This window comes from Alosa pseudoharengus, unplaced genomic scaffold, assembly GCF_046254945.1.
Source record: "Alosa pseudoharengus isolate Yale_2024_CS ecotype anadromous, Long Island Sound unplaced genomic scaffold, YU_APseudo_1.1 YU_APseudo_1.1_scf_6, whole genome shotgun sequence".
Taxonomy (NCBI): Eukaryota; Metazoa; Chordata; class Actinopteri; order Clupeiformes; family Clupeidae; genus Alosa; species Alosa pseudoharengus.
The window spans coordinates 23,426,620-23,440,866 of record NW_027468848.1 but is presented as its reverse complement, the minus strand read 5'-3'; the positions used below and the strand labels follow the sequence as shown (position 1 = coordinate 23,440,866).

The window sequence follows — 14,247 nt, the reverse complement described above, 5'->3', positions numbered from 1 at the left end:
GGGGTCAGGTTCCGGTTCCGTTCGTAGAACAGGCGGAGTTCTTGTGGACTGCTGGCCTGGGGGTTACACACACACACAGTGAAGATAGGATAACTAGTCAACAACGCATAAACAAGAGCCCCTTACAGGGATCTACACAGAGTTGAATTTCATTATCATCTTTAAGATGACACTGCACCTCTGAGGATAACTCTCAACGAGTTTTCATGACAGATTTTTATGGGCAAGTATTCAGATGACTAAAAGTATTTGTTGTCATAGTTTCTGATGGACACACCACAACAATCTGATCCATACACCAGGTATGCCATTTTATATTCCAATGGTCACTGAAAGACAAAATCAGGCCGACATGTGGACATCACATGAGCCAGGCCAAGTACTGTAGATAATCGCAGTTAAGAAGCCATCTGCAGTGACACATGACTCTGAACATTCATTTGAAACACTTTTAAAATTGTATGACATGGGAAGAGACTATCTAGAGGCAACCGTGCACTGTCTTAACTAGAGGAAAATGCTTCATTTGACATTCTGTTTTACATGAATAGATGAAGTGGTGGTTTCACAAGTGTGGACAAAGCATGCTTAAATAAGGATGCCTTTTTACATTATGATTCTGTAAACTTTAATTCCTGTCAACAGCGCAGGGTGCAGACTGGCTAAAACATTGTAGAACCTATTATGCAAAATACACATTAAACAGCACATTAAACACAAGAACAGCAAATACAAGCAGTGCAGTTACCCTGACTTCACATTGAACCTGACATCACTAGCTCAACGGCCAATAGGCGGGCAAGTTTGTGTACTCAGTGAACTAGTCTGGCAACATTTCTTTTCACATTCTATCTCTCTCTCTCTCTCTCGCTTTCATGGTGCCTAGTGTGTCACGGGAGATCATGTTTAAGAAGCGATGCATTATGTATAAATCAAAGGGTTAAAAGAGCACTGACACGTCTCGCCTGACACTCATAAAACTCCATGTCTCCACTCATCGCAAGACCCAAAGTCATGGAGGTCCCGTGCTGGTTAATGGATTTGCTGGCCCTCTGCCTTAGTAGTATAAACAGGACACAAGCCTCAAGAAAGTGTTAAGTCACTGATCACACAAGGACACACATACTCACAAATACACACAGACACACTCATGTATGTGTGTCCTACACACAGACAAACACACACACACACACACACACACACACACACAGACACACACACACAGACACACACACACACACACACACACACACACACACACACACACACACACACACACACACACACACACACACAATTTGTCCTACTCAATTTCACAGGTTGGAGCTAAATTTCTAATTATGTGCTAAAGCTACTGATAGTATTTCCGAAATGCGTTAAAATCTGATTACATTATCCATAGACAAAACTTCACAAAGAAGAATCGTCCTTTTAAAATAATCACGTAGACAGCACTCAGATAATCTGATACACCTATTAAAGACTTTAAGCATAATGCTTCAGTACAAAAACTGCGGCCACCACAGTGTTTACTAACTCTGGACAGAGACCAAAAAGAGAGGACATAGGGGGCAGTGCTCCTCCAAGCAGCACAGATCAACAAAGAAGACACCAGCATGACAGGAGAATTACAATTGGGCACGCAGCAGTACCATGACATGGTGTTTCCAGGTCCGTAAACAAATAGCGATATCTATCTACTTCCGGAGAAGTTACAAACCGAGCCTCGTTCTGGCGCCAATAGTGACGTAGGTGTTAAATAAGTCTCCCTCTCAGACAAATGCCTATGTTGACACACCGCAGCAGACCATAATATTGACTCGAGCAAGGTAAATTTCTGGCATGCCGCTAATGACCGTCACCAAGGCAGCGACCCTGCCCACGTGGCCTTTGGCACAGGACAGCCATGTGATTGACATATCCATCAGCTTTCTCTCACCTCTACCATGTCCACCCACGGGCTGGTAAACACGATCTGATCTGACCACAGGGACACGATGTCCAGACCACCTTATACGTCATCACAAACACACACACACACACACACACACACACACACACACACACACATAGGCACAAGCACATTGGCCACACAGAAGTACACACACAATGTTCAATGTTAGCAAACAGCGTCTCTATCTCCCACTCTCACTTTCTCACTTTCACTTGCACATGCGCTTGAGCAAGCACATATCCTAACACACATGAATAGGTTGTGTAAAATGAGCCACTCTTGCCCACTGTCTTGCTTCATGTCTCGCAATACACACACACACACACACACACACACACACACACACACACACACACACACACACACACACACAGAAGCCCAAGAGCAGCTGTGTACTCAGTCCAAACACACTCCACACGTGCTGTTTACCGAAGCATTGGGAAACATTTGCAAGAGCACATTTCACTGCCTTGTGCATGCTGAGTGCTTGCCCTGTGCCTAGGCCACAGACCTATTTTCCCGTCAGCCAGTCAGCCATCGTTTCAACCAAGCCACAATCCCCTGGCAGGAGGAGGCCATTAACATAGCCCAGAGATCCGGTGCTGTTTGCTCAGCATTTAGTTATGTAACAGCGTTTTCCATGGAAAATGGTTTCTCCTTGGTTTCCAGACCAGTAGGTCAGAGATTAGTCCTGACCCAAAGTAAAGTGCAATAAAGCGTTTACTATGGCTAAGCGGTGCTGCGTACAGGGAGGATTGGGACAAACGAACAATCCCACAACAGGACCTTGACCTCCTTCAGAGAGATTATTACTGTAACAATCACACCATGGTAACAGACATAAACACTGTTAGACACGCTTGTGTTTGTTTGTTTGTTTGTGTGGGTATTTGGAGGTACAAAAACCAGCAAGAATGTGAGTGGGATTTGTGAGAATATGTGGGAAAATGTGCAATTTAAAGGCAGAACACTGTGCTACTATGTAGGCAAGTAGGTGTATGAATTTGTCTGTACTTCTGTGACAGGTTCACATGTCTGTGTATAGTCTACATATAGTGGCTGTGTACATATTCTGATTGTCATGTACCCATAATTTCCCAACTATTAGCCACGGTTTATACATTGATTTTGCTAAATTTCTTCAGCTATGAGGTTAATACACAGGGGCGGTTAATATGGTATTAATATGGTTTTGTTTTTTTAACTTGCATAAAACACTGTCTTGTGGTTTATACACAATGCCGCTAATACACAGGAAATTACTGTATAAATGTGTCTTCAAGTTATTACCTGGAAGGGTGCCTTGCTGTGTACATATTCTAATGGTCATGTATGTGTCTTCAGGTTATTACCTGGAAGGGTGCCTTGCCGGTCAAGCACTGATAGACAATTGTACCCACGCTCCAGAGGTCCGCTTTAGCATCATAATTCTGAGACATGATCACTTCTGGAGCCTGCACAGAGAGAGAGAGAGAGAGAGAGAGAGAGAGAGAGAGAGAGAGAGAGAGAGAAGGTTAAGTCAATAGTCCATGGGGCTAAAGTTATGCAGACTTGATCATGATGTGATCAAGCTACAGCTCTTAAAGTAATACTCTATGTTGTGGTAAAGAATGAGAAGTCTCTAAAGATAGACACGATAGAGCTCTTTGTAGTTCAGCCACACTTAAAACCACAAGCTCCGGGAGGCATCTGAAACATGTGGTCATAATGATGACCTGCTTTAGGAGACTGAGGAAAAGACCTCTTCTTAAAATGCAGTAAATTACCATTTCAGCTATAAATAGCGATGGAATTGGACAGGAAACAGGTCAGCGTCCAGGCAAAAAGTGTTCTCAATTTATGTGTTTCAGTGCTTAGAGTAGCTTTACTAAAAAGTGTGGAGTTGCCACTGAACTGCCACTTACCATGTACATAGGAGAGCCGCAAAGAGTGGCAGCCATGGTGTTACCCTGGAGATATCGGGCAAAGCCAAAATCAGCTGCACAAGACCATAAAGAGAGAGAGAGAGAGAAAGAGAGAGAGAGAGAGAGAGAGAGAGAGAGAGAGAGAGAGAGAGAGAGAGAGAGAGAGACGATCAGAACTGCAGCACAACAACAAAGCTCTGTAACACCCCTATGTAGCTTTGACTGTGGTCTCTCCCTCAGACCCGTAATGTAGCTGACAGAGTCCAGGCGAGCCAAAGTATCTTTTCACCCAGCTGAACCACTAGTCACAATGTACACAGACTTCATGTAAACAAACAGTACACCCAACAACCCCATGCAATCAGTGACTAACAGAAACACAAAACACTCACCCCCTTTCTCTCCCTCTTACTCACCCACCCACACACACACACACACACACACACACACACACACACACACACACACACACACACACACACAAACACAAACACACACACCCACACACACACACACACACACACACACACACACACACACACACAAACACACACTCGTACCTAGCTTGATGCACACGTTGCTGGGGCTGGCCCTGCGGCTGGTGTTGTAGGACAGCAAGATGTTCTGCGGCTTCAGGTCTCGGTGGATGATGCCTTTGCTCCGGAGCACACTCATGGCCCCGGCGATCTGCTGCAGGAACAGGCGAATGGTGTCCTCTCGAAGGGAGCCCTTTGCTACAGAGGGGAGTGAAAGACACACAACGAGAGACAGAGAGAAGGGAGGAAGAGAGAGAGGGAGAGAAGAGGAAGAGGAAGAGGAGGAGGCAAAGGTCATTTTAAATGAAACTGTTTCACTTATGTCTTTTGCAAAGTTCCTTCAACCCAGCTAAAGTACAAAGGAGCATTCCTCATAAATGTCTATCAACCTTATTTCAGTCTACTGATTATCAACAGCCATGAACTTTGCACAAACAAATAAGCAGCTTGGATTGTTAAAGTTATCACAAAATGCATCATCAACATGCTAACCTTAAGTCATGGGGGTCTAATTTGTTTTAGTTTGTGATGACATCACCATGGCAACCTGGGGCCACTTAAAGAGACTCCCACCTAAGTAGTCCATGTACTAGGGGATCAGCCAACTAGTCACAAAATTACTCTGGTTGGGACGAGAGGATCAGAACCTTAATACAATACGGGGGTGTGTGCTGGATTTATTCTATAGAAACGACCATCTGGTTTACCCCCCACCCCCCACCCCACCCCCAATAGGCAACATTAACAAAATCAATAATTTACCTATTGGAGAATATTAATTTGGAATGATTTCATTACCGGTCTGGCTCGTCAGGCTATACCAATGTAGCATTCATATGCTATCTGGCTTGCTATGTATCCTCTACTGATGCCTCTGGCAATATGTTAGCCTATTCTGAGTACAAACCTAGTCTATAGGATATTTTTCCCAGGCATTGATGCGTGCATATCTGCTGTGGTCAGGGTGCAACAGGTTTCTGATGCTTTTCAGCTCGTACAGCATCCCTCTAAACACTTGGATGGAGTTCACACGAGATTTGAAACTAAACACCCGAGGACTGCTAGGAGATCAGAACTGTTATTTGTGGGAAACGTGCTAATGAATAACAAAGCCCCAAATCTCCTGGGAGAACAATTCAGCCCTGCCCGCAGCCAATGACAAGGTGTGTCTAAAATCAGCACAACACAAAGGGACACAGCACACAGATGGCTAACACCCCCACCTACACAAACACCCCCTCCTCTTCTCCTCCACCCTCTAACTGGGGGGTATTTATATCCTCTGTGTTTTTCCACCGGGGCAGGCAAGATAAGTTATTGACAGGTGGGTGAGTTCATACTGCTATCTGAGCTGGGGGCTGGCATGTGTGTGTGTGTGTGTGTGTGTGTGTGCGCGCGCGTGTGTGCGTGTGTGTGTGCGTGTGTGTGTGCGTGTGTGCGTGCGTGTGTGCGTGTGTGCGTGTGTGTGTGTGTGTGTGCGTGTGTGCGTGTGTGTGTGTGTGTGTGTGTGTGTAGGTGGGTGGGTGGGTGCGTGCGCGCTGGCTGGCCCGTGCCCACAGAGCTACCTCCGCTGGCAGCGCTCGGCATGCCGCTGCCCCGGGAATACAACCTCAGAAGGCTCTGGCATGACGGCAAAATTAGGTCAGTGGCAACGGCTAAGCACCTTAAAATAGACCCGTCCACGCAAATGCTGCAAATTTGGAAGGGAAGCGGGTGTAGGCTTGAACGTGTTTATACGTGTGTCACTCTGAAAATCACAAAAATAGTCAAGAATAAGAGCTAGTGGGAATGTACGACCCACTGAGAGAGTGTGAATATATGCGTGCTATTCTGAGAGTCACAAAAATAGACAAGAAACAGAACTGGTGAGAATGTGCGACCGTCTGAGTTTTAAGAAATGCACACAGAGACTAACGTCAGTCACAAGGTATTGCACAAGGGTCCTCAATTTATGATCTCCTCAGTGATTCTGATGTTGTTCTTTCTCTGACGCAAGTCAGATGTCAGCTCATTCGTTAGGCCAGCATGTCACAGCTAATCATTTTATGAAAGCACTTCTGGCAACTCAAACATATTTTCACAAAAAATTGTGTAATGGTGTTATTTGTTTACTTCTGCTGAAAAAAGGTCTTTGAAACAGGATAGATGCTGGGTGTCAGAATGGGCTGTCCTAATAAACATTACCAAAGCTACTTTATCAACCGTGTATGTCTTTATTCAGGGCCTGTCCACACGGAGACGCTTTTTAGGTTAAATGCAGAGGTTTTGCTTCGTCTTGGCCGAGCGTCCAAACGAATCCTGTAAACGCACTGCCCGAAACCGCATTTTTCTAAAACCTGGTCCCAGAGTGGAAAAATCTGAAACCGTAGCCCGTTTGAATTCGTTTAGACAGCGAAACCGCACATCCTGCTTGCGTATCGATGATGTCATCGCCACACCTCAGCTGGCCTGGACTTGCACTTATAGTATTGCCTAACAATACTAGTTTTCATACATGACATTACCTACGATTACACTCCGTAATATAAATATCACAACTGGTGCTGCGCAGCGCCGATAGCTTATGACTCAGTCTGTCAATGCCAGGGTGCCAGCCCTCAGTCAGAACACCTCCTCTTTGATGTTTTTAGTGCTCAGGTGTCAATTTTGCCACTTTTAAAGATTAAGAGCAACTGAAGCTGATGTGGATCACACTGCTTTGACTTTACCGGTTTGCATGAGGTAAGGAGAACAGAAACTCATGCATCTGAGAGAATTGTATTCATGACGATGTTGTCACACTGTTTGATTGTGTTGTCACACTTACCCTGCAGATACTCTGCCAGGTCACCTCCATTGCAGTACTGTGTATGAGAACAAAAGGAATCAGAGAAAAAGGAGACATTAAAGTAAGCAGATCATCTAAAAACAAATAAATCAAAACAGCATAGTTTCCTGTGGTGCAAACAAGAATTCCCAGAGTAAACATACCTCCATGACAAGATACACACAGCCTGAAATCTCCTGTTGGAGAAACACACAAATGGTCAGTGCCTGTCAATTACTTGCCAATACTAGACTTCCATGGCTTTGCGATGAGTCAAACTTGACCATGACAATGACCAATGTATGCCTAATTGCTGACATTTTATCTCAACTCAGTATCAGATAGTATAGCAGAGTATTGATTCCAGTCAGATTAATTCAAAAAGTATGTAAAGTGCAGTACACTGTAATCAAAATACAATGTTGCATTTCTGTTTAAGCATTCATAGAGGAATGGTTTACAAAACTCTATGGCAAAAACATGGTTTGAATACACGTCAGGTTTTTGTGAAAAAAATTCGCCCACTCCTTGGTATGCTTTTTTGATATCCTTTTTTCAGTCTATTTTCTCATTTGGCAGATAACGTTTCGACCTTGCGGTCTTCCTCAGATTCACTTGATACATGTCAGGTAAATAAATAAGATTCAGCTCCACATCTTCTATTTGTTGCCTGTTTCAATAATTGCATGACTAAGGTTTGCTATGACAACATAACATACACATTATAATACTTAAAGCTGATATGATATAAAATGGCAATAACTCAGTTGTAGCCTATTACATTGGAGGTAATTATAGTTTTACGATTTAATCCCCTGCAATGGATACTGGATCATCCCCTCGTATAAGTCCATCTTTCGACACCACACTAATAAATAATGATGTCATGTGTTTGTGTGACGCGAAGCTACCTCCCCATATCATTCCACAAAATAAATCTGACAGCTTAGGTATCGTGCACGTATGGCTTATTAATTCTACGCATGCTAACCGCTAAATATAAATCACTGAATCGAGCCACGCAACATGTTACTCAGCACCAAATATGAGGCAGGGAAGCTGTGACTTTGCCCCCAGATGTTACACAACTACTGCCATTGGGGTCATCGCTTAACAAGACCGGTCCATTCCAATCTGGCACAATTCCACTGAGCTCGGGATAGTTTCCACTTGGCTGAGCCAGGCCAGTGGTGCCCCGCTGGTGACCGCTCGCTGCTACTGTACGAACCCGGCCCCACAGGGGGGTGGCTGCTCACTAGGCTGACTTCTGTGACTTGCCATGTTTGTTGACATGTCTGTTTTAGCTGTAGAACTCCACTGGAGTCTATGGGGTTTCAAAAGGCTGTAGACTGAGGCTGAGTCAATTGCATTTAACCGGCACTGTATCAGTCACACTGTTATTGCTGGCACCTACATCAGTGGTGGGGAAGTGCAAAAACAAAACCTGTGTTGATGACTGGGACTCTGTTTCCCATCAATGTGAGTAAGCTGATGTAATCAGCTTGACATTCAGACTAGCGAGGTCTTACTGTCGTTTCTGCGCAGCACTCCTGTGTAGCCTCTAATGTCTTGTGGATGGACATATCTTACAGGGGTTGAGGAGAGGCCTAAATGATTTACCAGGGGCCCCAGTGCATATGTTATGGTGTTTATTTCATCTGAGGAGGCCTTCATTCTCTCTGGCATATCTGCCAATGCAATGGGGACAACATCCAGCACAGCACGTATTGCGCTGTATTTGTACCTACGCATAGATTACAACAAAAGTAACACAATACTGTGAGTTTGGAATATTTCCTTTGTCATTAACACCATTTCTAATTCCAGTGATCATCGCTAAAATGTCTGAAAAGATGGGAGATGTGAGGAGACAGAGATGAGAGTCCAGGTGGCAGCTCACTCTTGTCCAGGCTTTCTGACCACCCGCATGTGCCCACAGAGGGGTGCAGGGAGGGTGACTTCTGCTGACTAAGCATAGTCGGCCTCATTTTCTTTAGCCTTTGTTTGGCTGGTGGCATGGCAGCAGCCAGCCACCTGTTACATATTGTGTGACCAAGCGGATCAAATGACTCCTGCCTGTCTGGTTAGGGTTTCACGTCACAGCCTAGCCAGCTGACAGCCAACATGGCCCCTGAGTGCATGTCTCAAACTGGCTAAGTCTATTTGCAGGGGATTTACAACATGCATGCTCACACAACAGTTGGCTGCTACACGACAAAACACAAAGCCTGCAACTGAGCAGGAGAGGTTCTGGTTTCAGTTTTTCTAACATCTTACAGCCTTTAGTGCCTCCGCTTGTCAAATCTCCTCCTGTAACATGTTCTCTGCTAGTTCTTGTCTGGAGCAGCTAATGGAAGGAACAGCTCTTGAGTGCAGCCCTTGATACCATCTGGAGATGGTTTGGAAAAACACTAGCAAACCACCTGCTGCAAACACCCTAGTTTCCTGTTGCCTAGACTCAAAGATTGAAATGAACTAAGATCTCCTTGACATCAATTCAGCACACAGTTGCCTTGGGCTACACAATATGGACTTATTTTGTTTGCTCTATTGATTGTTCCCAATTATACAGTTTGTTGTTGTTTTCATTAATGGAAATGCATGTCTTAACTGCTTTTCTTTAATATCTAACTTTAATGCCACATTCTGCTAATTAAGCAAAGTGCAGCAGCCAATTGAATATCATATTACAGACCTAAAAGCATAGCTGTTTAACATGCACTTAGTTTATTAAGCATTTATTATGCATTATGGTTTGTATATTGTACTATTTATTTATTTTCATTAGGCTATTGACATTGTTGTTTATTATTGTTGTTCTCCTTGGTGTAGTCTTACCAACTTTTTAAATTGTTTACTGTTCAATTAAATTATTGTATTCACTAACAGATCATACTGAATAATAACACTACATGTATAAATAGTGCTAATACATTATGTATTTTATTTAACATTATTCTTGACTAGTATATTGTATTCTGGAATAGTATATGTTTAAAAAAAAAGTAGCCTAGGCCTATATGGGAGATGGGCCTCTAGAAGCCATACCCAGCAGGGACACAGTAAAGGGAGGAGCTTTGTGCACACCCAATGAGAGGAAGCTGTTAGTACAACGAACATCAACATTGAGGCGTGTAGTTGTTTGGATCCTCTGTAGGCTATCTGTTTTCAGACCACCTTCCTTTGTGTCTGTTCAGAATGACTCCATAATGTCAATTCCCTCTTTATAAAGAGTAATTTCTGTTGATCCTACCTTTATTCCTTCCCCCTGCCAAACGAGGAATGATTTTACAATGGCCTTGGCCCGAGTGGCCTCCTCAATACTCACTGGCATACATGGTTACGGGCATAGACAACATAGCCTACCTGAAAGTCAAGAAGACCAACGATGTTCTCATGTTTCAGCTCCTAAAAAAATCAAACGTGACGAGTTAACATCAGGGTAACTAAAGGTTGATTATATTTCAGCGTGGCAAAAACACAAGTGGTTGCATTCTGGACAAGACCTACTTTTAATATTTTGATCTCTTTTCCCAAAAGTGACTGTGATTTTGCCAAGTTCTTTTTGTTTATGCACTTCACGGCAACCTCCAGATCATGCCTCTGTAAAGAAAGCAAAATACAGCTAGATGACGAACAAGTTAGGTCAAGAAGACATTGCGTAGAGGCTATTCACGATGACGACATAGATTATTCGAGACAATAGTGTATTAAAAGGCAATCTTGGAAATAGTTGCATCATTGCTTGAGCTCTGACAATGTATCTGCGCTAGCGGAGGTAAACGAAAATAGGTCATACCTTCTTATGTCTTCCTCTAAACACAACTGCGAAGGCACCATGTCCGATCAAGTCTTTCCTGTTAAACTCAAACTTTCCAAGAGTCTCCATGGCGTAGGACTCCAGACAGAGAATAAATAAAATAAATCCAGAGGGAAAATCAGGATGTTGTTGCTTCCTTTGTAACAATTCGGTGCACGTCCACTTTCAAATAGAAGAAAACTTGCCCTCTTCCCTTGCGTTCCATGGGCTGACCCTCGCCAAAAGAGTACATTTTTGTCATGATAAGTGCCGACATGTAAATGGGGTTGTCCCCTTCAGTCTATTTTAAAAATTGAAAATGACATGATGCAACGAGGTTGAAGTTTTCTATGTAGTTGATGATATCTGCGTTAGCAATCCCAAATGGCAACCTACCGGATTTCGATACTCTCAAACAAGTAGTCTATCGAGCTGAGAAAGCTAAATATCGACTATTTTATTAAGTTTGTAGACGCTTTTAGATAGGTAGCGGTGAGTGTTTCACCTGCAGACGCATTCACTCAAAAGTATGGAAAGGCTGGATAGGTTACTGTCTGACTACAGTGTGCGCATGCGCATTGTTTGTAATATCATGAGCGACTATGAGAACGGACATGTCAACACACACATGTTAGATAGAGGCCTAGGTTATTTATTTATTTTCATCGGGCTATTGAATTGACATTGTTGTTATTATTGCTGTTCTCCTTGGTGTAGTCTTACCAACTTTTTTAATTGTTTACTGTTAAATTAAATTATTGTATTGTTGCTATTTGTATGCTAAATACCATAACCATAGCCTAACCATACAGGCTTATCACTAAAAGATCACTGAATAATAACACTACACGTACAAATAGTGCAAATAAATGATGATATTCTTCACTAGTATATTGTATTCTGGAATAGTATATGTTTAAAAACAAAAGTAGCCTATATGGGAGATTGACCTCTTCCAGAAGCCATACCCAGCAGGGACACAGTAAAGGGGCTTTGTGTAAATGGTTAGTACAACGAACATCAACATTGGGGCGTGTAGTTGGATCCTCTGTAGGCTATCTGTTTTCAGACCACCTTCCGTCGTGTCTGTTCAGAATGACTCCATAATGTCAATTGCCTCTTTATAAAAAGAGTAATTTCTATGTTGATCCTTTATTCCTTCCCCCTATCGCCACATGAGGTCTTTGCCAGTAGTTTATTAGGCTATGGAGCCTATCATCCAAGGACTGATCAACAGCGACATCTAGCATCTACGGGCCACTAAACATGCATCACAGAAGATATGACATCAGGTTAGAGGTCTGCGCGGGACTGATTTTTCTATATTCTGTCCCGCTCCCGCATTACAGGGTTTTGCCATTTGTGTGTAGAGTTTTGCAAAAAAAGCCATAGTTACAAAAAATGTGTTTAAGCATTCAGAAAAAACTGTAATATAAGGGGGTCTCTCTATCTCATAAAAAGTTGGCACACCCCGCGCATAGCCTAACAAGGCGATACAATGAAATAGCCTAGGCGCAAGTGGCGCTTTTGCGCAGTACAGCGCACGGTAGGCCTAGGCTTTACCTTGACACACGCACACAACAGACATAGATTTTTCATAGAAATTGATTACTTTTAATTAATTTCAACATATTATTGATTGTAATAGTCCATATCTCATTTCAATGTAACAATACAAAGAAATAGACTAGTCTGCGCCATTCTCAATTTCATAACGTAACTCATTTAAACCAGACCACCGTCTCAGATAGGCTATCCTCAGTGTCAAACACAATAATGCATGTAGTGTAACTTATACACAGGGGAAAAAGGCAGAAATTGCCAGCCAAACTATGTTCTAGTAGGCTAATGTGTTGAACCGTGGAAAATTAATAGACGAACAATTTGGGAGTTTGCACTGAGATATTGTCGGGTAGCCACTGCATATTCCGACATCAGAGATTGCTTACAGGTGTTTCAAAATAGCTGGGAACTTTCCGGAGCTCTGAATGGCAGAGGATAGCTAGATCATCAGACAACACAATCATTGTAGGCTGCATTATGGGCCATAATTTATGGCTTTGTCAATCAACATAGAATAGGTGAAGCGCAAGTTCAACAGCAAACAGGACTTTTCAGCACGCTAGCCCAATGAACGCCTATGCAAATAGACAAAACACCAGACATCCCAAGTCTCCCGGAAGTTCCTGGAGTCTCCCGTATATTGATAGCGGCTCCCTGACGCCCGCAAATTAGATAAAATCTCCCGGAATCTAGAGTGAGCGATCAAGAGCGAGCATTCGAGACCGCGTGTGCATCTGAGTGTAGCGCGCACACGACGGGAGAGAGAGAGAGAGAGAGAGAGAGGGGTGGTGCATGTGTGCCTGAGCGCATCCAAGAGAGAGAGAGAGCATCCTGATTGGCCTGTTTCGCTAAATAAACCAATCAGTTTTCAGTGTAGGCGGGCTTTAATTGATCTCTTTTCTCCCGAACTTAATTAATCAGTTCAGTGTATGAATAAGAGCGTCATAGCAGAGTCAGTGCCTAAAAAAAAAACGAAAATGTAGGCTACCCTTGTCTCATAAGAGTAAAAAATAATGATAGGCCTAGTCTTGCACGCTGCCCTGTTTGTAACAGTGACTTTAGCATTGCCCATGCCAAGTGAAATGATTGCAAAAGACATGTTGAGGTGAGTTTAAGTGCCAATTAATGTGCATATTATTTAGGCCTATAGCCTAAATGGCTAGTTGCCAAGGCTACATGAAAACACCAAACTACCAAAATTGATACCTCCCTGAAATGACTTTTTGCAGGTTGGGATGTCTGAAACACTCACATCAAAGCAGCTTCTTCAGATTTGCGAGTGCTGTCAAATCGATACGGTTTGCTAATATAGGCCTAGTCTAGTGGTGTGGTGGTGAAGTGTCATGCTGCGTTCAAGAGCGTAGTGTAGGTCTACGTCCCGTAGTAGCCTATATTTTAATTTAACGTCTTTAATGGTAAGAGATCGCACAGGGATGGATAATGAGGTTGTTAAGATTAAATTACAATGTCAGACACCTTCAGATATGAGAGTCCCCCTCAGGTTTTTGACTTTGTTGCTTTCATGGGAGCCAGTCCTCACTCTATGGGAGCTCGGCTCCCTCTGGCTTCCACGTAGCCTAATTCGAGCACTGCACACACCTGAGAAAGACTCAGATGTCAGTTTCTTGGTTCTGAATGTAGGCTAACAACTGAAGTAGGCCTAGTCTGGTGCCCTCTTCCTCTGT

At 43.3% G+C, this 14,247-nt stretch overlaps 1 protein-coding gene across 2 annotated transcripts in view; it reads right to left on the bottom strand.

The window, feature by feature from the left end:
- The window catches only part of ulk1a (unc-51 like autophagy activating kinase 1a), a 24,380-nt gene extending 12,847 nt beyond the window's left edge, over positions 1-11,533 (bottom strand). For both annotated transcript variants that reach the window (XM_076270045.1, XM_076270046.1), the window contains exons 1-9: positions 11,000-11,533; positions 10,711-10,803; positions 10,567-10,608; positions 7,365-7,397; positions 7,201-7,237; positions 4,419-4,592; positions 3,859-3,932; positions 3,307-3,408; positions 1-56 (exon numbers count right to left, since the gene is read on the bottom strand). The exon at positions 1-56 is cut by the window's left edge and continues 3 nt beyond it. In XM_076270045.1, the coding sequence (XP_076126160.1) occupies positions 1-56; positions 3,307-3,408; positions 3,859-3,932; positions 4,419-4,592; positions 7,201-7,237; positions 7,365-7,397; positions 10,567-10,608; positions 10,711-10,803; positions 11,000-11,089 (701 nt within the window). In that variant the 5' untranslated portion in view covers positions 11,090-11,533. The remainder of the gene's footprint in view (positions 57-3,306; positions 3,409-3,858; positions 3,933-4,418; positions 4,593-7,200; positions 7,238-7,364; positions 7,398-10,566; positions 10,609-10,710; positions 10,804-10,999) is intronic.
- Positions 11,534-14,247: the final 2,714 nt, after the last annotated feature.